Raw genomic sequence first — 26,227 nt, 5'->3', positions numbered from 1 at the left:
AGTTGTACAAAATTCTAAATTTACCTTTCTTGCAATACCAAATACGGTGAAGACTTTTACAGTGATTCCGATACACAATTGCTTTAAGTTTTCCTTGCACTTTTAGTGTCATGTATGTTACATTTGTAAACTGTATAGTGTCTCTGTTTGTGTAATTTGTTACGCATGTTTAGGTAGGTTTAGCTTTGTTTAGTGTCAGGTTAGAACGGCATCTCCTTCTTTTAGGTTTGGTTATACGTACGCTTGAAACTGCACAAAGTAATGTGAGTATTTTCGTTAGAAGAGCTCATAAAACACTTCACTTCTTACATGAACCAAGAAAGCTGTTGTTTTTTCTGATTTCCTTGTTGTACGGAAAACTTTAGCTGAACTACTAAATGAAAATAGATATTCCATGGGAAAAATTAATGTAGGGTTGAAGTGGGGAATAGTTTTCATTATTTGTTTGCTTGTTATTTAACTACCTCAGTCTTGCATTTTCCTCAGTAGACTGTTGTTGACAATTTCTTCCATCTATTCAGAGTACTGATTCTAAGTTTTATCTTCCTTAATAGAAAAAAATGTAACACTTTGAGAATATTTATCATTTAAAGACACAGCAGGCATCGAAAATCCAATGCAAATGAAAGAATAGTTCAAAGTAATTTAAAATTTTCAGAGAAGCTAAATGTGTTATTTTAAGCCTTGCCTCTTGCTTTTCATGATCAGTACCAAAAATCTGATGACACTGTGTGATGTCTTTCAACACTATAGCTATAAAGGGCTAGTACCATAAATCTCTGTTCGTAGATGAAATCGGACATTTCTTTTACAGAATCGCCAAGAGCTTGTTTAATCAAATGTTATGGACTAATGTTACGTTTTGATCTGTTTTGCGCATCTACAAGTTGTTTGACTGATTGGGAGGGAAGCTCATCTATTTGTTCCTTTTAATGGTACGTTATAAATATGAAAGTAATTTTTATCCTAATAACATTCGTGTGTGTGTGTGTGCGTGTGTGTGTGTGGGAGGGGAATTGTTATCCATTCTTGTTTTGAGATTCTGATGACTCCAGTGAATAAAATTCTACTTCGACTGAAAAGAATAATTTAATAGAAACCATTCTCTTTCGTCAATACCCCCAGGGCCCACAATCACCGAGAGAGTAACTGACTAACCTCTCGCCACGTGTTTATCCGTGGCATTAACTCATTAACTAACTGCAAGAGTTGAAAATTCTGCAACTGTAGGTTACAACAACCACCACACACTAAATCATAATTCTTTTCTCGGGGTACAATACCGAATGACATATGACTTTGCGACAAAAGAACAAAGAGAAAAGACAGGTTTTTCAAACATTTACCAAGCGAATAAAAAAAAGGTTATTCTGTTAAAGGTAAGGTCGTCGAAAAAGCAACACGGTGAAAGTTAGCTCCGTTACTTCGACATCATCAAAAGAGAGCGAAAGTCTGTCTACTCGACGGAGGAGCAAGGAGGCGCGCCCTGCCACGGAATTTTAGGAATAAACAAATCTTGTCCCCTTCAGAGGAGAGAATGCATGACCTCGCGTACATGAAACCCAACTTAAAAGGCTAATCTCGATACCCTCTCTCTCTCTCTCTCTCTCTCTCTCTCTCTCTCTCTCTTCTCTCTCTCTCTCTCTCTCTCTCTATTCTATTGTTGGGAATAAGTGGGGTTTAAGTATATAGTCGAAATTCTATGCATTAGAGAACATTCAAGCTCTGGGTGATAGTAATTCAAGAAACCTGGAGCAAATCTGAATAAATAGTTTTTTGCAAGAATAATAGAATAAAGTTTTTCCTTCAATAAACGTCAACCTGTTCTATGACGTAATATCATTTCTAACCTATTTTCATTTTTGCACCAGTAAGGCCAGAATGAGAACTGGGTCATGATAATAACAAAATAAACATCTGTCATTTCTCTTGTTTGATATAATGAAATCAAAACCCCTTAAGAAAAAACGACCATAATTAGTATATTCATTTCACAAGTTCTTCTGGTTTCTATAACTTGTCCCAAATGACCGAAAGGGAAGACCTATACCCATTTAGTGTGTCTCATTCGCAAGTCGAACTGACAAAGTCAGTTTTTATCCACATTCTGAGAAATGGTCTGATGTATAACACGAGGAAATGATACAATGAAGCAAATTTCAACGAGAATAAAAGTAGGCACGGTTATTTTTTGCTTCCTGGAAGGAGAAGAAAAGAACCTCTGATGACAGAGACTAAGCCTTACAATGAAAGTGTTCGTGTTCATTTACGCAAAACTTGATTTGATTTCAGCAAGAAAGAAAGGAAATATGAATCCATTCTTCACACAAAGCTGAAGACTTCAAAACAAAGGCAAATTAATCTAGGCAGACTTTATTTACAATCATCGGAAGGGCAAATAACGTGTGTCGCTGACGGGTTCAGAGGTCAAGTATACAGGGAGAGAAAGCAGAGATGATATATTGTTCTTTGTGTAAAATATTTTACGAAAAAATTAAACTGTGTGCAACTGCATTCGATAGTTTCTTCTTACGAGAAGATATTTAAGAAGATGCAAAGTATTATAGATAATAATATGTGTCCCTAAGTACACCAGATGAGGGAAATTGAATAAGGCCTATGTCATTCACTCAAGACCAGCAGCGAAGCGTTCCAGAATCTTTGATGTTGGTAAAAACAATAATAATTTTCACAACGATTAATTCGCAGGTGGTAATTAACCTAGGCAACGCCCGAGCTGGGATGGGGATGGGGTAGGAGGTGGATGGGAGAGGATCGAGGTGGGTGAGAAAGGACACATTGCGTTTTGATTGTCTGATGAAAAGTTACCTGGCATCACAAAATGTTTTGAAAAATTATGTACATGAAAGGTAAAAAAAAAAAAAAAGAAAGATTCAGGTCAGTTCAATATTTAAATAACTGCTTGCGGAGGAAGAAGTGAAAGAGTGAAGCAAGGACAAGTTCGCTGTAAAATTCAGAAACTTAAATAGAAAGTAGCAAGAAGCACCTTTCATCAGGTCGAAGGGCAAACTGAAGTAAAAGCAAATGCCACACTACCGTCTCATAGAAAACGGGAATGATTTAAGACTGACTAAATGGGGCAGTGACAAATGTTTTGATTTATGAATATTCGGTCCCATGATCTGGCACAGAAACAGCCGGGTTAATCGGTAAAAAATTCCCAATTGGCTGTATAGGCAATTACCCGCACTGGCACAATGCCAACTTAATTTAACAACAAAATGTTTAAAAATAGTTCAACCTGGCCAGTGAAGGTTTACTGAGAAATTCTGGAGATAATAAAACAATTGAGTCGTGACAATGCATGTCGAAATAATGAGATTTACTCTCTACGAGAATGTTTATGATCGCACTAAAGTTAATCTTCTATTTGACCCAGTGTTGGGAACGATTAATGGTTACGAAATTTGTAAGTGTTTCTCTCTCTCTCTCACTCTCTCTTTCTATATATATATATATATATATATATATATATATATATATATATATATATATATATATATATATATATATGTGTGTGTGTGTGTGTGTGTGTGTGTGACAACATACATAATTGAATACGAACGGACATGGTCGTAGCTGTCTCACTAACAATGGGTTGGCTTTTCCTTCTGGCAATTACCAGTTAAGACTCAGAAGGGTATCATTTCACCCAAGTGCTAATTAAATTATAGCTGCGAGAAAAAAGGAAACGACCACACAAGAGGTAGCGTGACTGTTCACTGATGTTGATAAAAACTAGTTTTACTTCAGGCATTTGCCATGTTCAGTTTATTGTATGTATCCATACATACCTTTACCTTTCTACACACACACACACACACACACACACACACACACACACACACATATATATATATATATATATATATATATAAATACACACACATATATATATATATATATATATATATATATATATATATATATATATATATATATATATATATATATATATATTATATACGCAAGAGGAATGACATCCTTGGACCTGTTACCTAAAAAATCCATTGTACACATGTTGACCTAATCCAGGTGTTCCACCTTTTTGAGTTGATGGTAACTCAGCGGCTTTCTGTGCAATTGTGAGAGCATCGCCGTTGTTTTGGAATTTTCAAAGCACCCCAGTTAGTTAAATCTATTTTTGAAACCCTCCTGACTTGATATTGCTTGCACAGAACTTTCACAAATAATATTTGTACGACTCAGGTATTGAGTGGGAAGTTATTAACAGTTGCCAAACTTGCACATTATAAATAATGATATACACAGGTAATGTGTTTCCTTCTTAATATAACTTACTACTGGATACGTTGAATTTGCTTTAATACTTAAAAAATAATTCTTCTATGGAAAAATCTCCAAGCACATTCAAAAATTTCGCAAGAGACCTCTTACATTACCTCAGATACAGACAAATAAGTTGCAGCAGAGAACCGCCCACTTAATATGTCTCTCTCATGTAGCATCTGGATATGCGAGTATTCGTGATTACATGCGGTACAGCGTATGTTTCTCCTGACATGTTTATTTTTCTGGAAGTTATTATTTTGAATAAATTATACAGTACTTTAAAACAAACAATAAAAGCGTACAACTTTCTGCTCCAAATACAACTGCAGTTTACATTAAAATTAAGCAAGGAATCAGAACGAAGAGCAAACAGCTTATATGCAGTGGCAGCTCTCTCTCTCTCTCTCTCTCTCTCTCTCTCTCTCTCTCTCTCTCTCTCTCTCTCTCTCTCTAGACGGAAATCTATAACAGACCACAAAGCTACGGCTGGCTCCAATGGTTTCTTTGTTATATTCCACAGACCTACCTCACTAATTTACTAAAAAGAAAATTTGCACAGTCAAGAAGCACACTTGAAAATTATTCTAACCAAAGTTTCTTTTTCAAATTTTGTTACCATAACTTAAGCGTTAACCATCCCGGGTCCAGGTGATCTAGTGTAAGCGAAGATTGCCAAATGAAATTCGTCAGTGTTGCAATTATCGTGCCTTGGACAAGCGCTGAACTTCACATTTCTCAGTTGCAACTTTGTAAAAATTACCGAATAATGGCTAAATCTTACTGTAATGAGACGATGGTATCAGTGTCTGATGTCTAATTATGCGTTTATAATCTGCATTGACGCTCGATAAGTAATGAGGTGTCTTACACCAATAGCATTTTAACCATTATTTTTCTAACACACACACACACACACACACACACACACACACACACATATATATATATATATATATATATATATATATATATATATATATATATATATATATATATATTATGTAATTCTCTTAGAGTTATTCAAATTCTAGTTATATAGCAAGTAGTGTTATTTTAACTTCCACTTCCTCCCTCAGAAGGAAAGGAAAGATGACATAAATGTTCGTAAGACTCTGTTCTCAAAAGTCGGAGGTATACTCGTAGATGCGGCAACTTCCGCTCATTGTTTGAACGACGGGTGGTTCCGACATTTGAAGCCAATTACAATATCATTGCCGCTTCACTTTCGGCTCTTTTCATATCTCCAGAGTGCTGGGTGATAGGGAAGTTAAATCGAACAAAAAGTTTTCAAATGATATAAAAAGAAGTAAAAGTATTGTTCCTCAGAAATGTTATAGCACTAAAAGTTCTTTTCACACACACACACACAAAAAAAGGAATTCTGCGCGCCTGTTCCATAATTCCATTTTCTACCGCAATATCTGGAATAAGAAAACGAGCAGGTTTTCTTCCGGATGTTAAAAAAAAAAGTAATCCTCTCCCCCTCCTTCACCCGATCATACCAAATCCCGCCTTTCCCCTGTGGCCCCCGCCCCCCCAAAAAAAACATTCCTTTCCCCCTCTCCCCCAACATTGACACGGGCTCATGCTCTTCGAGGTGCCTGTAACAATAGAAGATACCTAAAAGTCATATCACCCTAATTAAATCAACCAATAACGATATGACACGTGACGATTCTAATTGGTTGTATATTTGATTTTAATGGCAGTAATGAGAGCACCAACATATTTTGTTAATTTTAAGGCAATCCTGCTAGCAAGACGTGTTTTAAAATCTCAGGCATATTACTTAAACAGAAGATTCGCAAATAAAACTTATACAGCGCAGATATCTGTTAAGATGTTATTTATTGAATAGCATACTATACGTAAAGATAACTATCGTCATACTCAGGTAACATGATTCCCTCTCAAAATAACATGTTATTGAACACAGGGAACTTGTTTTAATAATGAATAATAAACGAATAAAACTAATATTTTTATAGGAAATTTTTCAAACTTCCAAACTTACCAAAGGACTATTTTACTACCGCAAATACAGACACGTCAAATAAGTCGCACAAAAGAACTGTGGGTAAAATCTAAGTAACTCTCAAATTTCATTAATAGATATAAAAAAAAATAGCAAAGGAAAATCAGCATTTTTCTTGGAAAACATGTCATAAAAGGAAAGTTTTGAAAATTAAGTATTAAATAAATAAACAGTAAATCTTATAATTACTTATTTATTTACTGTAGATTCTTTTGAACATTTACATTTCATGTCTCAAACAGTGAAGTACAGATGTTTCCCTCTTGAAATAGTACATTGCTCAATAAATTAGTTTGGTGTGACATCTAGGAAAAATAATAAAATTACATATTTTTCCTGCAAATGCTACTGCAGTTGGTAATGAAATTAAATAAGAAACCGAAAACGAAGAGCAAAGAGATTGTAGGGCAGGAGCTCGCTATTTCTGACCAAATATAAACAGCATCAACGAAAATGCTTATCTTAAATGGGTTAATCATCTAGAGTCCAGGTATTCCAGCTTAAGTGAAGGCTGTCCAGAGAAATTCTTCAGTGTTATGTTTACTGTGCCCTAAGTAATATATGCAGGTTTCAACAATATTCAGCTGCAATCCGGGGAAAAGGTATAGAAAATAATGACTAAAGCTAACAACAATGGGTGTTCCATATCGGAAGCTTTGGTAATTTTTCCCCCGTGGATGGTCGCGTGTTCTCAGGACCCGACGAGCATCTGGTCAGCGCTCTGACCAACCCCAACATGGATTAACTTAGCTGATCTGACGTCCAACTTGTACGCTGCTAATTTTCGACGACCCTCAAGACCACAGAGAGTCCCCCAAGACCTAAAGAAGCTTCCCCTCTCTTTTGGCTCCAACGTTTGTCAACGTCAAATGCTTTTCCAGGTTTTGTTATTACCTTTCCACTTGTCAAATCCCGGAGATGACGCAATCCCAGAATGGAAAGCAAGCACCTGTATTTACACCGTGACTCTGCAGCAATTCGTTGACAAATGCTAACCCTCGCTGAGACAGCTCTTTTTGAACTTGTAAAAAGTTGCATTTTAGTCACTGGACTTAAGAAATAATTTTTGTCCGAAGACTTCACTCTCAGCTAATAATGACTAAGCAGCACACGAGTTCATTTTAAAAATCCTTCTGTACACATTAACGGTTCTTAACAAAATTAGAATATTGGCGACAAATATGCTGCCCATTTAAGTCGTTATTTTTGTCTGCTGTTTGCTATATATAGGGATCAAGTATATTTTCTCATATTATCACAATGTGAACTAATTCTGCACGGTATTCCTTCTGAACATGCCTTCAATAACAATCTTCAGGAGCACTTTCTCTCCCTGGGCGTTGTTTGCGCCGACAGATATTATTCTGAGACATTTAATGTACAGAACGTCTACCCTTGTCTGTGTACGTATTTCGTTTATATTTTTTCTCTCTATTGTAAATATATATATATATATATATATATATATATATATATATATATATATATATATATATATATATATATATACATTATCTATATAGAGAGAAAATATATACACACACACATATATATATAATATATATATATATATATATATATATATATATATATATATATATATATATATATATATATATATATATATGTATTGTGTGTGTGTGCATGTGCAAGGGAAGCGTAAACTCTACCGAGACCATTCTGTTTCTTTGTCATTTTAACAATTAAGTAAACAAACGAAAACTTGGAAAAGTTCATAGTTCACATTGAATCAAAGAATAAGCCAACTGATAAAAATGAAGTCAGAAAAAGCAATCAAAGTATAAGAAAGGAAAAGAAGGCAAAAAAAAAAAAAGAAGCAATAACGTATAAACAAAACATCGAGTCAACGAAAGACATAGCAACGCTAACGATAACCCGAACTAAATGCTAGATGAGGAGAGCAAAAAAACAAAGGCAACAGCAGAGAACAGTAACAATAACAGCAGCAACAGCAGCAGCAGCAGGATTACCAGGAAGGAAAGGAACAGCCTAAGCGTTGCCGGAGGAAAGGGGTCACGTGTGATGTTGCAATCTTCCAGCCGTTCTTACTTTCTCGCCCGGGGCAGTGGGTACCTCTCAGTATTTCTTTCTATTTTTCTCTCTTTCTCTTTTTTTCCCTTCCCCAAGATCCGATCGCTTGAACAAGCAAGAGGAAACCGGTGGGGCAATGCCCAAACCTTTAATAATCTTTCCAGTCATATCTAATACTTTCTCTTTATTGTTCGACTGATATTCGAGTTTAATGTTTTAAAGATTTACTCGGAGAGAGAGAGAGAGAGAGAGAGAGAGAGAGAGAGAGAGAGAGAGAGAGAGAGAGAGAGATTACTGCATGACTAAAGAATAACTTGCAGTTAGTTCTCTAACATCTATTTTCGATTAATAATACACCAAGCAAGGAATGACGTCACTTCATATAACAAATCGTAAAATGCTTTGGCGATGCTGTTTTCCTTGTCAAGAAAATTGCGGCATCCGAACCTAAGCGACTTTGATTCTTTATACGTCATATCTTCCTCTGAAAGCTAACCCCTTCATTAAAGTTCCTTTGAGAATCAAGTAATCACAACGATCATGCTCACACATTACGTGTTCTGTATGCAAGAAGGACTTTACTCAAACGTGTCCTGTTTTCCGCTTTTTTAGTTAAAGAATGAGTTCCCAGGGAGATTATTCCATAAAACTAAAATTGGTCTAGTCCAAGAGTCAGGTGAAGTTGCCAACTGCTCACTTTCACTGTTAGGGACTACTATGAATAATAAATAAAGTTATTCAATAAATGTCCATCTAACGTTTTGATTACCTTTCAAGAACTGCCATTCTGGATAATAAGTAGCATAATTGCGCCTGTTGATTATTTTTCCACTGCAATAGTACTTTTGAATATTTCTATGTTCGTTTCAACGGTTTTTAAGTTAAACACAATCCTTCATATTTTGAACTTAATTTTAGACGTTACAGCCTGAAAATGCCCCGATGCCGATGATTAGCTTTAAATATCTTTCCCTCCATTTGTTGGTCACTTTTGCAGTCGTTGCTTTTTGAGCAATTATAACAGGTATAGATATCTGTGATAGTCTTTCAACTGGACCTCTATTTGCCAACGCGCTGCAGCCTTTTACTTCGCGCCGTTCCTAAATTTTTCGGGGAGAGAGAGAGGTGGGGGTGGAGGCTGCTGTGAGGGGAAGGTAAGAAGGAATGGACAAATACAAACAGACAGAGAAAGAGGATTTCTTAATATATGCCAGATAACCCGTTCACTTCGTGAGAGCAACTTAAGAGGTTTTTTTTTTTTCCGTTGTATGTAAACAGCTGCTGCGCTGAGAGCCGAGTGATGGTGTAATTAGGAAGGGCCATGATCACGCTTCCTTTTATACGCTTTAAATGTGTTTTCTTCTTCTTTTTCCTTTGCCAATAGATTCTTGCGCTACAGATACAATGCAAACGCAACCACACCGACAGACCATCGACTCTGTAGCTAAGCGTTTAGCGAACTATTCCCCACCATTATTCACGATGCCACTTTCTTGCATTTACCGCCGCTGTGTTACTAAGCACAAATGGTGATTACCAAACGGTTTTATGAAAGCAAAATTTTACAGTATCATATAGGAGCCGAATAGGCAAAGAGGGCTGTCGTAAGACTGCATGGTAGCACACGTTTACCGTGCGCGTGTTATGTAACGCAATTAAAAAGTGGTGAGCGTATGGCCGTGTGGTAAACTCCGCGTCTCATTTGGTGCTTAATTGCTTACGTGAAGCCCACTTCCTAAAAGTACACGGGTGATGCATTTGGACGTGCGGTGGCAATTGCAGACAATTTAAAAGCACATTACTCTCATTACTGACCTAACTCCATGCACATGTGTGATAATTGATGAAGTCTGCTTGTACATGGCGACTGGTGCCAGCAGAAGGGTCCTGGTTACTGTGTTTGTGGAAGACGGAGCTTCCGAAATTGCCTTCACGGTAGACAACCCAGGGTTGTTAGAATGTACAAAATTACAAGGAATTCCTTTTCTCCAGTCACTGCACCCACTCACATTCCTGCTATCTATTACTTTTACTCCTACCTATGTGCATTTTATTAGTACCATAAAGCAGTAAACCATATTGGCTTACTACCATAGTCAGCCACTAACCCCCCAGCTTCAGTTTCCTCATGCACCTACACGGACAGCTCATCAGCAGTACTTCGACCCTATTATATAAACCACACCAGTTTCTCGCGAAGTGTATACAGCCTCGTTCTTGCTGAATATCAAAGTTCTTTTGTTATCGCACTTTTGCCACATCGTCATATCTTTCTTCGTTAGCCTATCTTCTCACATTCTTTATGCATGGCCAGACCACCCCAGATCCCTCTGCCATGTAATCTATGCTAATCTTTTGATGACATTTTTTATATTTTTTACATTCCTTGCGCTTTCAGCCCTCCACACCCAGCATAAACTATAGATGTAATACATTTCAACAGCTTCCGGCTTTCTTTCATTCACATATTTTAACCACCACACTTCTCTTCCATAAAGAAGACTTGAATCAACAATCAATTTCACATTCTGACAGACACCTATTGCAGAGTCTCCACTTCCGAAAATGATGATTATTGAATTACAGCGAAATATTACATGTAAAGTAATGACAAAATATGTGGAATGAAATTAAATTTTCATTACCAAGCGAGGAAAGTCATGAGAAAGTAACACTGATTCACCACATAATACGACACATTTAAATTCAAAATCCCGTTTTTCCTCTTACCTCAGAACAGAAAAAAAAAATCAGATTAGTTGCGCTTGGACGGTTTAAGTTTATACTTTAAAAAAAGTATTATAGGCGTTTGAAGGTAACAGAAAAGTAAATTTCTAACGAAAGTCATCTTTGTTTGAGACAGCATTTTACTTGGTATGTAGAGGTATCAACTGAAAAATACCAATGTTCACAATAATCAAGTTTCTTATAGTTATGTATTACTATTTAAAATGTGCAGAAGTTCGTATGCAACAGGACGTAAAGACTATCAACCTGTCCAAATAAGTTTTTCCAGATTATAATGCTCGTAGGTGTGAAAAATATATCTAGAAAAATAAGGTTAAAATAATAAAAAATATATAAAAACAACAAAAAAATCAGACATAAAGAATAACGCTATACTAATTGTGAGAGTCTCCGTAATGCAATATTGCTGCATTTCCCACAACATCAACAATCGTCAGCATCAATAACAATTTTGAATGGTTCAGTCGAGCGCTACTTGGCTTGGTGCATGTGCATACTACTCGGTCGCATCAGCAGAATCGAATTGTTGTTGTTGTCTTTGTTCTAAACCAACGACTATCACGCTGTGGCCTCTGGAGCTTACGCCGGAGGGAATTCTTTTGAAGACGTAGTTTTTATCCTTGTATTTACTCATATAGCCAATAGATTTTTTCTGTTTTTTCATATACGTATATTCCCTAGCTTAACCTATCCAGCTGGTTTAATGCGAATGTGTGCCCATACTGAATAATAATCATAATACTAATGAAGTAATCAGTGTATTATCATTTATGAGGTGAATCTTGGGCTAAGAATATCTCACAGAGAGAGAGAGAGAGAGAGAGAGAGAGAGAGAGAGAGAGAAAGTAAGTGTCACTAGAGCGTGGTTCTAGTAGGAGAGTTTTATCACAAACATTCACATACACATGAACTCACGCACTAACACATACACTAAATATATATAAATATATATATATATATATATATATATATATATATATATATATATATATATATATATATATATATTGGGGTGATTAATCTTCTGGCGGAATCGACCTCCTATATTTCTTTAAGGTACTTTTAGGATAAAATAAATAACTTTTTCAAAGCCTGGTTTCAATTTGACGCCCACTAAAAACCGAACATATGTCATAAAGACGAAAGGATGCATTCTCACTGTGGAGATGGAAGAAAACTCTTGGCCTGTTGCTGTTCTGTTTGCTAAAGTATTTAAAGGTTTAATTACACCTTCTCTTCCCATAAGTAATCTCCAAGGCAAGCTCTACCAGGGTCCAGTTTTCTTAGTCACCTGGCTTGTCTTCTCTGCTGAACTCCGATAAAATATTGTTCTGAGCATGTTTATGAATAAACTGATATAGTAGACGTTCATTCTTATAATCATTCAGACGTTGTCAGTGGTTCTACAGAGTGCCTGAGAAAGTCTTCCAGAGGCAATAAATATTCAGTGATGTATCCCGATCTTGGTAATACATCGTTCGTTTCTTCTGAGGGCGCAAGAAGAGTTTTCTCAGGATGACAGCCTCCTTGAGGAAAAACGCCGCGCATTGACGCAATTTAAAACGGAATTCAGGCATGCGCAGATGGAGAGAAGAGAAAGGGATAGTGATGACAGAAGCAGGTCGATCATGATTTCTCATTATGACGGTGCTGAACACTGCTGTAATCAGGAACAACTCAGAACTTCAGATTCTCTCTCTCTCTCTCTCTCTCTCTCTCTCTCTCTCTCTCTCTCTCTCTCTCTCTCTCTCTCCGTTCTGTTAACCACATCAGATGCAGGATACAGAAAATTGTTCCAGTAATTACCTATTTTCTTTAGTTTCCGTTAGTCATTTGTGTCAGCATCGTGAAGGGAATGTTGTTTGTTAATATTCATTCATAATCTCCCTTTCATTTGACGCCGTATTTTTCATGCTGTTGTTTTATAGTATCATGTACCTTAGGATTTCAGTTTCCTGTTCTTTTTATGTTACTGTATTCAGGAAACAGTAAAATTTTGATCTTATTTACAGCTTATTTACAATATAATATTTTCCGTGCGTATAGCTTCCTTTTCCCTTTTTCTTCTATTTTTGCAAATAGCAAGTAAATTATCTTGAAATTAATATGAAGCGAAGGGCAATCATTTTAATAAGATTTGGGAGATTTAGCTGGATGTACGGTTCAGCATCCTCCGAGTCAGAATTATGTATGAAAGCGAGCAAAAACTGTTATGCAGACCAAAACGGTGCAAACTGGCCTAAAAAAGGGTCCCATATATACACAAAGAAGACGGAAGTATCCTTCGAGAAGTCACTGAATACCACTTTTAAGCGGAGCAAGCTAAACCTTCTATCATCTTCTACTACAAGAGCTGGAGATCTTTCCTCAGTTTGAGGAACATCAAGTTACAAAGATCGAAGGATGTTAGGATTGTCACATCATCGCCTACAAGCACACCTGCCCCAAGAGAAACTGCCACTCACTACTGGAAAGGTGACGAGAATCTTTCTCGGCGTCAGACTTTTCACCACCGCAGGAGATATCAGCAGACTATTCACGAGACCTCAGGCATCCAGGTGACTCAAATACGCCCCACCTTAATCTTTACCATGGTGGGTTTAGTTAGAGAAGACAATCAACCATCTATCAAATCTTTACCATGGTGGGTTTAGTTAGAGAAGACAATCAACCATCTATCAAAAGGCACTTTGGAAGTTATGACGTCAAGAATTACTGATGGGGGAGGCACTACACCCTCAAGAATGAGAGCCAACGCCCATAGCTGCTGAGGAGGTCTGTTCAGTTAAAGGTAATTCCACCCGGTGATCAGGGAATCAAAAAACAAACCTATGTACTGCATTTTGTCCGATCAAAGTTCGACGATGATTCGTCGAAGACGCGTAAGAAATTCCAACACCAGCACCTTTCACCACTTCGCTTATAATCTTACTAAAAAAAAAAAAAAAAACTGAATTTCTTTTGGAAATGAGGGAAGTCTGTCGAACTGGCTTAACTCAGACAGAATATTTTTCCATGGGAACTTTCTTTAAGAAACGAGGAAGACACGCCCTTAACGATAGATTAACAATAAGATTTGGAGATGCGATATCTTGGAAAAAATTCAACAGTTACATTCAATGATTAGGATCGCAACATGGAAAGATAATCAAATAATCTAAGCATATATATATATATATATATATATATATATATATATATATATATATATATATATATATATATATATATACATATATACACACACACACACACACACACACACGTATGTATATATATATATATATATATATATATATATATATATATATATATATATATATATATATATATATATATATATATATATATATATATATGTATACATGCACACTGGCTTTCAATACCTGTTTAAAGTTAGGGAAGTGAGGTATGCCAATTCAGCGTAACAAGGTAATTCATGATTCAGGAATCACCTGCGCATTCAACTCTAGTGAGAAAGTCAAAGTCGCTAACGAGCTTTCGTGCAATGTTTAGATGAGATGTTTAGTATACAAACGTGATCAGAGTGCCTGTAATTATTCACAAAGCAATTTACTGAATGATCGTGATAAAAGTAAGGACAATATTAACTGTTAACAGAACTGATTGGAGGACGTTCTGACATGAGGAAACTGACAGTGGCATTGTTGCAATACAAGATTTCTTCAGTAAAACTTTGCGACAAGAAAAACGTGGGACATTGGATAATAACGATAAAATCTATGAATGTGCAATTGATTCTACCACTCCGAAAAACTTCGGGATGCGAATGCTGGCTACCCGGAGGTTGGGATGTTTGTCGTAGAGAAATCCAGTTCTAGTTTTGTTGCCAAAAGTTTTTAATAACAATGCCATCATCTTTAATAACAGGGTACTAAATTCAAATGCAATTATCGTTAAAGTGTGTATGAATAATGGCCTTAGTGATTTATGAACGTTGAGTCAGTTCCTAGAATATGGTATTGTCGGGAAAAATGCTGGAAAAAAATTACTAGTAGCCTAACGGGTGATTTCAACGCTGACCTGCAGCTAGGTCGCGCGTGACGCAATCTATCTCAATTGACAAACAGAAATTCTTGTGGTGTTTTGACGCTATTGTATTTCCACGAAACTGTTTTACGTTTATTGGATACGGCAATTTGCAGAGCAGGTGCTGGATCGCTTCATATAAAACGAGTGTCCTGGTACCGAAACGCATAGCTTTGAAGTATTTAAGCAGATGACTGGATCTGAACATCTTTGTTAGCATTGCAAATTCGGGGCTACGTTGGGATTCGTTATTGATTGATTATTTTATGTTACCTGTCGCCGTAGTGACTTAGGTTATCGACTCCGATAGGTGTGTGTGCACGAGAGAAAAACTAAATTATTACACAAACCACGCAGAAATTGGAATGGCGATAGAGTTGGGAGTTTAAAAGTATCAAATAATTCAATGTCGTGATAAGATGATCTTGAAAAAAGATGAAAATTATTCTTACTTAGTAAAGCTTTTTAAGAAGTCGGTTGTTTTAAATGTGAAAGATAAAATTGTATATTATGAATGCTTAGAAGGTATGACGCCTCTAGTGAATTCTAAGAGATCTCGTTAATCCCTCTTTTTCTAGACAGAAGCGGGCGTGTCGAAAAATAAAGACAAAAACCTTATCCAGACTTAAAGCTGGGATGGGACAAGCTAGAATACAAAAAGTTTCTGAAAGAGGCTTGTTTTGATTAATTTGATTGATTTTCTATTCGATTTCCATACATTATCATCTACCAAATCAGCAGTCAACGGACTCTATCAACCCAGTAATGAAATATTTCATGAGCAAAAATGTGTTCTTTTGGTGAAAGGTCATTTGGTCTCAGGTGAGGCGTCTTGACGGTCGTCAAGAACCTGGCTACCTAAGAATCCGGCTATCCTCGGCTTCTAAAGGCCCGCCAACAAGCCTGACTTACAACACGGTTCAGCATGAACCAAGGAGAACCTTGTCTCCTATCTTAAGGATTTTTGGTTACTTTATGGGCAACTGGTCAGAAAATCTCGGGTCTTTTACTTCTGGGAGTTAAATTATATGCCATTCTTGCTTTCTGTGATGGTTTCATCGTAGACATGAGAGGAGTACGAAGTTTTTTTCCCTACAAGGTTAAATCCTCTTTCTGAATCGTGATGATCCTGGCCGTTGGAAATAACTGAGAAAATATATTCATCATGTCACTCTTTCACCAAATATATATACACACTTATACATATACATATTTTTAATATATATATATATATATATATATATATATATATATATATATATATATATATATATATATATATATACAGTATATATATATATATATATATGTATGTGTGTGTGCGTGTCTAAGTGTGTGTATAAATATCTGAAGACCGAATTTTTTCTTTAAAGCAGACCCTGTTCCTTTGGTGTATAAACCTTCTACTTTTTTTTTTTTTTGCATTCACAGCAACACATTTTCATATCGACCAACGTTCAACTTTGTCTTCACTCTATCTATTTATCTACCTATATATCTCGATGTGAGTGGTGTGTGGTTCTGTGAACTAGAATAACAGTACCTGACACTTTCTAGTAGGAATATAGGTTTGACGCCTTTAGTGAATTCTCAGAAATTTCGTTTTCCCTTTTTCTTCCAGATTGAGGAGCGGGCGTGTCGGGGCCTGTCAAACGTGATGAGATTTATCTGTCACTCAACATGGAATACTTTTCCTTTTTGTTTGTGTGTGTCAGGAGGGGCAAGTCTCTGGAGACAATGGATGCTTTTGTTAGCGATTTCTCACTAATTTTTTTTGGTTTTTTTTACATGTTTCTTTTCATAAGTTACCTTTCTTCGTGTTTATATTTGTTAGTAAAGCGCTTGTCATTATTGTTGCAAGATTTGAAAAGTACGCAGTGTAAAATAATGAGCGTTTTATTGGACCAATAAATATCGATCTCCTGTTGTAAAGATAAGGATAATATATGAACTCTCTCTCTCTCTCTCTCTCTCTCTCTCTCTCTCTCTCTCTCTCTCTCTCTCTCTCTCTCTCTCTCATAAATTGTTAATGTGTGAATTTACTCCATCTATATGTCTCGCTAAAATTATTTGTATATTTGAAAGCTCTGAGATAAAATAATATAATTCTCCTATCAATATATATTTATTAACACTTTATACAGACATGTTATGTCTTATGTTAACAGCAGTGATCTATCTATAAGAATTTATATATATATATATATATATATATATATATATATATATATATATATATATATATATATATATATATATATATATGAACATGAGATTAAATTTGGGTGGAACCCCTTTCTGTGCAGCTAGACCATCTATTGCACCCGTGCCTCAAATCAGTCCTGGCAGCGAGCAGTCCATGACTAAAGTCTCTAAAATCAAAGTTGATGTAAATATTAATTATAACATAACTGGTGTCCTACCATTTCTTTGTTTTTATGTCACGGGTAGGATATATTATTTTGTCCATCCAAGATATTAAAATATATATTTCAGTATCGACTAACGCTGCTGACGCTGGCAATGGTGATGTTCGGGCAATGGGAGGTGAAAAAAACGGCATCCAGAAATAGTTAGATAATAAACATAGTAATAAAACTATAGAAATGAGACTGATGCATTACAATCTACATCCCAAAAAATCATTACTTATAAATTATGAAAATTATTGCCTTTCCTTTCCCCTTCAACAGATGTCCTGGCGATGCCATATCACTGTTGGAATATTTGCTTTTAGAATTTCGGTTATCTTTATTCTCTTTCCCTAAATTAATTCGTTTGACCAACGATCTCATAGACATGAACTGGGCAGCTCTAAACCGCACCACGTTTTTACCGCTACTGAGCCTTTTACAATTCAGTACATAATTATGCTGGCATATAACGTGGGAAAGTCTGTCATAGTTATATATATGCAAACTCTTCTGTCCAAATGGACGAAAGGCTCTTGGAATGATAAGAAGTGAAAAATAATCAATTTCTAGAATGAAGACAGAAATAACGTCAATTTTATTGATCCGGTTTCTCATAACTTCGAAGTTTGCTGACTTACTCGTTTATCAGGATATTAGAGCAACGAACTGATCGCTTGCAGTTAAGGACACGAATTGTCGTGGTTGACATAACAGTATCACAGAGAAAAACTGCATTTTCGGAGGTATATTAATTCTAGTCGCAGCATGGCAACGCTTTTAGGTTGTGACTTGTGTATAGCATATCATTGTCCTGGTGACCATCGATATTAAACAACACCAGGAGTTATCGAGTTGTCCTTTCACTATTGTCAGAATTCGTGTATTTCTCTATTAGTGTTTCCACAATTTTGTTTGCAAAAATGAATAGGGTTTATGTACGATGCTCGATGTTATACACTACACTGTCTCAGCTCTCTCTCTCTCTCTCTCTCTCTCTCTCTCTCTCTCTCTCTCTCTCTCTCTCTCTCTCTCTCTCTGCCAGTCTCCCAGGTGCTTTGCGCGGGAAATTTGAATTAGGCTGATCCGCAGGTCGTACAGACGACTATGACAATTTTCCCTTACTTTTTGTTCAGCCTTTTCATAAAATGTTGTTGATGACGATGTTATGCACAGACCGAAGTTTGGCTGCGCTCATAGATTGCTGACTGCTTTCACGGAAGTACTCCGGTTAATAACCTCATCCTGAGCCACAACTGACCATGATAAAAACGGGGTCACGTAGATTACACACACACACACGCACACACAAAGACAAAAGCACACACACATATATATACATATATATATAAATTTTATATATATATATATATATATATATATATATATATATATATATATATATATATATATCTTGGCACTTTATCTAACGAACGTAACTGAACAAGTATGTCTGTTCAATCCAGGAAATCGAATTGAAACCCGCCTGTGAAGTCATGGCAGTTAAAGTCGTTGCCGGGTAATGAGCTCGGGCAATGCATGATAATTCATCAGTCGTTTTCTTCTAATGTCAGTTAGAGTAGGGACTTGATAACATTTATTCTTGGATTTTGTTCTCTTCATGTCATTTAGAGTGAAAAGTCGTTTTTGTCGGTCAGAGGAGTGCAACTTGCAAAGGACATGTTTTTTTGGTTTCGAGCAATTTGATGGTTCATTGGTCACCCGCTTACTGACAAGAACATATCGTTATCAATTGTCATTTGTCACTCGGGAAACTGGTTCACTTCGAGATGTTCCATAGTTTACAGTTTATCATAATAGTTTTTTTTTAATTATGGGTAATTAACAAAATACACAGCCATTAAAGCATCAGAAGTTTACTTGGTGTGCTATCTTGCAGTCCTAGTGACTGAGTTTAGGCTGTTACTGTATTTTCCAATAAACTGAACTGTATAACATCCTAGAACTGTGATGAAAGATCCTTAATTTCTAATTTTACAGGTTTTTTTATCGTTGTCATTCGTCATTCTCTATTACTTTGCCAAATTCTGTAGATAACGTTTGCAGAAACGTTAACCACTCTGGCGCACTTTTGAAAAATCAAGTCAGTTGTCAAACAAACGCCGCATACTAATTTCACATAGTTACGTATGATGAATACATTTAAGATAACTGCCACTTAAAACAGAAACTGGTCTCTAATCTCGCTTACCTGTGCAAAGTGAGCAATTACTAGAAGCACAGCGACGGGGATGGCGATCGCAGAATAGACCGAAGGCAACCGCATGGTGCTGATATATGTAGTGTTGATACGCTGCTCAGTCCAAGAGAAAGAAGGGAATAAGAATACTGTCACTGTTTTGCCAGTCAGTTATTTCCCCTTTTTTTTTGCTCGTTAAAACAGTTTCAGAGTTCGTTTCTGTCTCTCTCTCTCAGCTCGATTGGTGATGTCAGTGTGGTAAATAAAGCACACACACAGCACAGCAGTTGATGACAATCAACACGTCACCCAGACTCACACACACACACTAATAACTTTCACTCTCTCGCTCCGCCATATAAACGCGCGGCTGGAAGATGGCACGCAGCATTGAAAGGTCCCGTCGCGCTCTGCCTGTTTTCGTACAATCTATTTTTTTCTGTTTTTCTTCTGAGTTCCTCTGACCCTCGCTCCTTCTTTCCTTATTCCGACTGTATCCATCTCCTGCCCTTCTTCGTAACTCGCTTCATTTTCGTGTCATATCCGTGGCGTTGGTCGGAAAGGAAAAGTGAAAGGGAGCAACTCGAGGATTACGGAATCGTTTTTCAAAGTTGACGCCGATCCTTTGCAGGTAAAATTATTAGCCCGTGAAATGCTACACCGGAAGTTGAAGGCCACATGAGTGACATGGCCTTTGTTTTATCACACGTGACCCCTTATTTATTACCGCTTTGTGGTGCACCGCTGAAAAATAATAACAGCGGTTATTTTCATTCTCCCGTGAAGGAAGACCTGAGGTCAAAATATTAATCACTGTCATGTCGCATTTCCTATGACCTTCGTTCTCACCCGAGGATCAGTATTTACTTAGTGACCTAATTATGAACACAGACGCAGGTTAGCGCATTTTATGGCCTAGTCCTAACCCACATTCAGAAATGACACCCCAAATAAACATTTGTAGGAAGTATATGGTAAATAGTACCGATGGGTAAAGTTAAACATTTTGTTCATCCGTTCGCGTGTACTGCGTTTATTCGGGAAAATTGTCATAATAAAATGCTATGGCAACAGATAAATTATTATTATTATTATTATTATTATTATTATTATTATTATTATTATTATTATTATTATTATTATTATCGGGAGTTTTCTTCTTTAATTGTACATTAAGTACGAGGCATATGACCTTTCATGTTTCGTCTTATCGCATGCAAAAACAATACCGCTTCGATGGAATGCATACAATAATCTACTTCAATCATACTGATGGGAAGTTTGGATTCACAGCAATCCAGTTCATCCCTGCTATTAGTTACAAGTGGAATATAATGTTCAGACGATACCCACCTTTTTGGTTATTCCATGATAAGAGAATAAATTATTAAACTGTGTTTATAACCAAGGTAAGAACCATTTACTTTACTAACAGTGTCCTAAATATCAGAGAGCGCAGCCTCCGCTCCACAGAAAACGGAATTACAGGGCAGATGGAAAAAGCTTATTATAAAATACGCATAGGTAATGCAATAGTTATTATTATTATTATTATTATTATTATTATTATTATTATTATTATTATTATTATTATTATTGAAGAAACAAATCCACAGTTCGTATCTGTACAAACATATTTAAAATTATTTTCAAAAATATATATTTTTACAGATATATAACTGTGGATTTGTTTCCCCACTTTGAGACATACTGCTGTGAGTAATTTTTAGTTATTATTATTATTATTATTATTATTATTATTATTATTATTATTATTATTATTATTATTATCGTCTGGTTAATATCCCAGTTAGACTCAGGAGCATTACATTTTGTTATTATTACTATCATTGATACTAATATCGACATATTTGTCAATATTCTCATCAGTATCACCACCATCATTAAGTATACCTTAGGTTAACCAGACCACTGAGCTGATTAACAGCTCTCCTAGGGCTGGCCCGAAGGATTAGACTTATTTTACGTGGCTAAGAACCAACTGGCTACCTAGCAACGGGACCTAAAACTCTAAACTGAGTGTGATAAAACCTTCACACTCAGTTTAGAGTTTTATTTTTAGTGTTCATGTTCGTCTTAGGATTTCTATTCTTCTCCAGGTTTGGCCTTGAAACCTGGACAATTTCGAGCACAGATCTCCAATACCATCAACACAATAGAACTACACCTAGCATAAAAAACAATAAAGAATATAAAAAACAGATCGAAAAACTATAAGCCATTAAAACAAAAACCACATGCTATTTTTTTCTTGATATACTTTTATTTGAGTTTTACTTTACCTAGGCAGGATATTTTCATCTGTCGTAGTTCAGTTGTTATTGATATCTTCAGTTTAATATACGGTAACTAAGTCAGATATTACTGGAAAATCTTTGCATTTTCCATAATAAAATGAGCAGTGAGGTGTCAAAACTGTTTCAGTAATTATAAAATGTCCTCTAGCTTTGATTATAACGTAAATTAGTAAGTCATTACCAATAAGAAAAAAAAGTTGGAATAGGAGAACAAAGAAGAAACATCATCCAATAAGTGTTAAATTAAAAAGGAAACGCCTGGGAGGAAAGTTGTTATAGAATTAGACCTTTTTTATACATACAGATAAAACTACTCAACTTACAGAAACCAGTCAATCATCTGGTAACATTACCCAACCAGGATACTTCAAAAGAACTTATGTTTTCACTTAGGCTAGCTATTTTCCCAGATTTTGTCTGATCTCAATACTCCTCAATCTTTTCAACCGCCCTTAACCCACACATACTTAACAGCAACTACATCCACATTTTTTGTTTAATTTATTCAACAGCCACACTACTCTTCCATAAAGATGAGTTGGCTCTACCATGCCTTCATACATTTCCATTTTTCCTACTTAACCACTTCTAAGCTTTTTTGGGCAAAGCTTAGGGTACTTTCTAGGTTCACCCATAATATGATTCATCACTTTTCTTATTTAACCATCATTCACGACGCGTACTGCCAAGTGCCTATATGAGTCAACAGCATTCACCTTTCCACTGTCCTTGCCAGCCTACACCATTATTCTCTGGCTTCCATATGCCTTCACACTCTTTCTCTTTGATAACATTAGCTTTCAACTTCCAGTAGTCTTTCACTATTTTGTAGGTCTTCTCTTCATTTTCAGTTATCAGCACTGTATCATGCAAAAAACAATTTAATTTTCTATCACTTTACAAAATTCAGTTTCATCGTATTGAAAACACATTGTTCGTCACCATATATTCTCAGTTCTCTTCCCATTGTATTCCATTTCTATCACAATCTTTCCACATGTGCATGTCCTCACATATTATTTTTCTCTTCACTCTCAAACTTATCACTCAGCCATCGCATAACGAAAAGCTGATCAAAAGATACACTTCTACGTCTAAACACATACTGCTTTTCTCCTATCAGGTCTCTTTTCATTAGTCTCCCTTTAATCTAATCAAATCTCTGACAAAGTACCTTTCTTCTTACAACAGGCACTGCTATGACCCCACAGTTCTCATTTCATATTCTGCAATTTTTTCCTTTATGCAAAGGGACAATATTATTCCCATTCATTCCTGTAGAAACTTTTCCACATCAAAAATTCCTGACGACTACTAGTCAGCCCTTAATTACGCACAGCATCATAACTCAACACAGGAGTAACTGCGTCACCATAATACAGCATCTAATCAGTAATCCTTTACGTCTTAATACGTTTACAACTACAGTTTTTTTTTTTTTTTTTGTCTTCCCTCCTTACTGGGCAGTCATTTCCAGGTCACTTTCAACTTTACACAAACCCTTCAAATCTTGCACAATTCAGCCCGACCTGTTTTCAATCACCCAGATTTAACCAGTTTCCGAAATAATCGTTTCACCAGCCAAGACCGCCGACCCTTTCGAGAACGCTGCCTTATTCAAATAGGTATATAAAAAAAATCCATTTACCAAACAATCTTCCACTCTGCATTTATTTTTCTGAAAAATATTTGCCTAATGTCCCTGAAGATCTTGTATGCATCCTCCCATAGTATTTCACCACTCACCCCCCTATAGCTCATTGCTGTTTCTTGCCACCCCAAAGATGCCAAGCACTCCATATCTTCCATTTTGATTTGCCTCCACATTCAGATCTCTCAGGACAAGCAAACTTTCCCTTCTTTAAAACCTTCCAAATAAAAATTAGATTTCTCAAGAATTTTTTCCTTTTTCTTCTGTACCTGGCCCATACCCACCATAGCTACTTTCTGGCGTAATACCCTCAGTCTTGACCTCTCCCTCCTGGGGCTAATGCATCTGTCCCTACATTTAAGTATCATTAAGCGCCATAATAACCAGCTTTATCGCCTTAGATCAATCTGCTGCTCGTGCATTTCTCTTATGTTTTCGCGCCAAGTCACTGATATTTCCTAGAGCAGCAATATTGACATGGCAGCTCTGCATTTTTGTTAGACTGCACAAAATTTAAAGTGAGATGAAAATAAACCAAGTTACTGAATGAGTGTATGTCCCTTTCGGTAAAAACTACTATGCTGCCATTGCCAATGCTTTGCTAATACTCATGGTGTGAGCGCAAATTAAGACCAGTCAGCCCCATTTAGGGTTAGAGCTAGAACAGCTGCATGTGGCAACTGTTTCAAATCTCCACGAATGTTTGCTCTGGTTTTGTCCCCGCCAGTACCAGTTACCTGTAATATTAGAGTGATTGCCATATGCAACATTGGTGTCCGGCAGAGAATCATTTCTTTCTTTCTTCTTAAGAAACCCTTAAACTTGTCTCAGTATTGCATGTGAGTGGAATACCAAGTTTCTGGCCTGCATTTGATTTAACGCATAAAGACATCTCAGCCACGGACATCTATGGAGTCTCAGCGCAGTAAACTTGACTGATCCTTATGTATTTTTTTTTTAATTCTGTATCGCATCTAGTCCTAACCTGCTCATTTACAAACGCTCTTCCAGTTTTGGCCCACATGCTACTGGAAAGGTGTAGTGGCTCAAATACCCTAAACATTTTCTGATAAAATAGGTCATCCGGTCCTTGCAAATTTCACTTGTTAACGCTTCTGAAGAAGCTAGGCTTAGTGTGAATCAGACAAATAGAAAGAAAGATACACAGAACCTGTTATGGAAAGAACATGAAAATAAAGGCTATGAATGATTTGCAAGGATGAGCATAGATGACAGATATGTCTAACTTTGTTACATTGCCTCCTGCCAAATATTTTACGAAAATAACACCAGACAATAACTTTTACTTAAGTTAGACATATCTGTCATCTATGCTCATCTTTGCAAATCATTCATAGCCTTCATTTTCATGTTCTTTCCATAACAGGTTCTGTGTATCTTTCTTTCTATTTCTCTGATTCACACTAAGCCTAGCTTCTTTAGAAGCGTTAACAAGTGAAGTTTGCAAGGACCGGATGACCTATTTTATCAGAAAATGTTCAGGGTATTTGAGCCACTACACCTTTCCAGTAGCGAATCGTATCCGGTATCATTGCACGATCAGAAACACAGCCAAATTTCTTGCATAATGAGAGTTCTTTCCGTCACAAAGGCAACACAACCAAAATGATAATAAACACATATATACCATAACCGAGAATATGATTTCTAAACACGTCAGCCCTTGTTTTCTGAAATTAAATGGTAGCGTGCTGACCAGGATGTAAGTGGAGGGAGAGGGTTTTATTTAGTCTTCCCACAAGGCTTCAAGTAGTAGCTACGTAAAGAGTCACTACGATTTAATTTCAGAATATTGTAAGTTTCCTCAAAGAATCCAAATTTCATTGGTCAATCTAAAAAAACAAAATTATTTATATGAAACAGTGTCATACGAATCCACGTTTCCTATACTTTGGAAGCCTGATTATTTTGATAAAATAATTTTTGCTTCACAGACATAAAAAATTCCCCCCGCAAAAAAGATAACTTTTGAGTCGGTTCTACAGTTGCATTTTTGCGTCAGCTCTACAGTTACTGCTTTGGAATTACGATGTGTTGCGAAATCATTGTCTTAAAGCCCTTTAGCCGAAAGTAGCATAATAACCAAATGAAAAGGTTTAATTGATGTTAAGGTAGGCTAGAGAAGAGGGAGGCTTATATAGGTCTACGCTGACAGAGCAGCAAGAGGGAGGCTTATATAGGTCTACGCTGACAGAGCAGCAACTGAGTTGGAAGGAAAATTCAGTACTGAGGATATCAAAAGAAACGAAGAGAAGCGGACAAAGAAGCAAATAAAAGAAAGCCTAGACTCTGGTGTGAGAAATTGACAGTTGAATGTCGGGGGAATTGAGAGGGAAGTTGAAATTGCAAAATGTACGAAAGAGGATATACTACATGAACCCTGAAAAATTAGGACGAAATGTATCAGGTGACCTTTGCATTTCAGTG

General features: G+C 36.4%; 1 protein-coding gene across 2 annotated transcripts in view; it reads right to left on the bottom strand.

Annotated features, from left to right (window-relative positions):
- The window catches only part of LOC136848763 (trypsin-1-like), a 38,314-nt gene that overhangs the window by 6,729 nt on the left and 5,358 nt on the right, over positions 1-26,227 (bottom strand). The window contains exon 2 of one of the 2 annotated variants that reach the window (XM_067121354.1): positions 19,823-20,554. In XM_067121354.1, the coding sequence (XP_066977455.1) occupies positions 19,823-19,897 (75 nt within the window). In that variant the 5' untranslated portion in view covers positions 19,898-20,554. Of the gene's footprint in view, positions 1-19,822; positions 20,566-26,227 lie in introns of those variants that run through there. The other variant, XM_067121355.1, reaches the window with a different exon arrangement.

Source organism: Macrobrachium rosenbergii, chromosome 19 (genome assembly GCF_040412425.1).
Source record: "Macrobrachium rosenbergii isolate ZJJX-2024 chromosome 19, ASM4041242v1, whole genome shotgun sequence".
Lineage (NCBI taxonomy): Eukaryota > Metazoa > Arthropoda > Malacostraca > Decapoda > Palaemonidae > Macrobrachium > Macrobrachium rosenbergii.
This window is presented reverse-complemented; position numbering and strand designations above follow the sequence as displayed.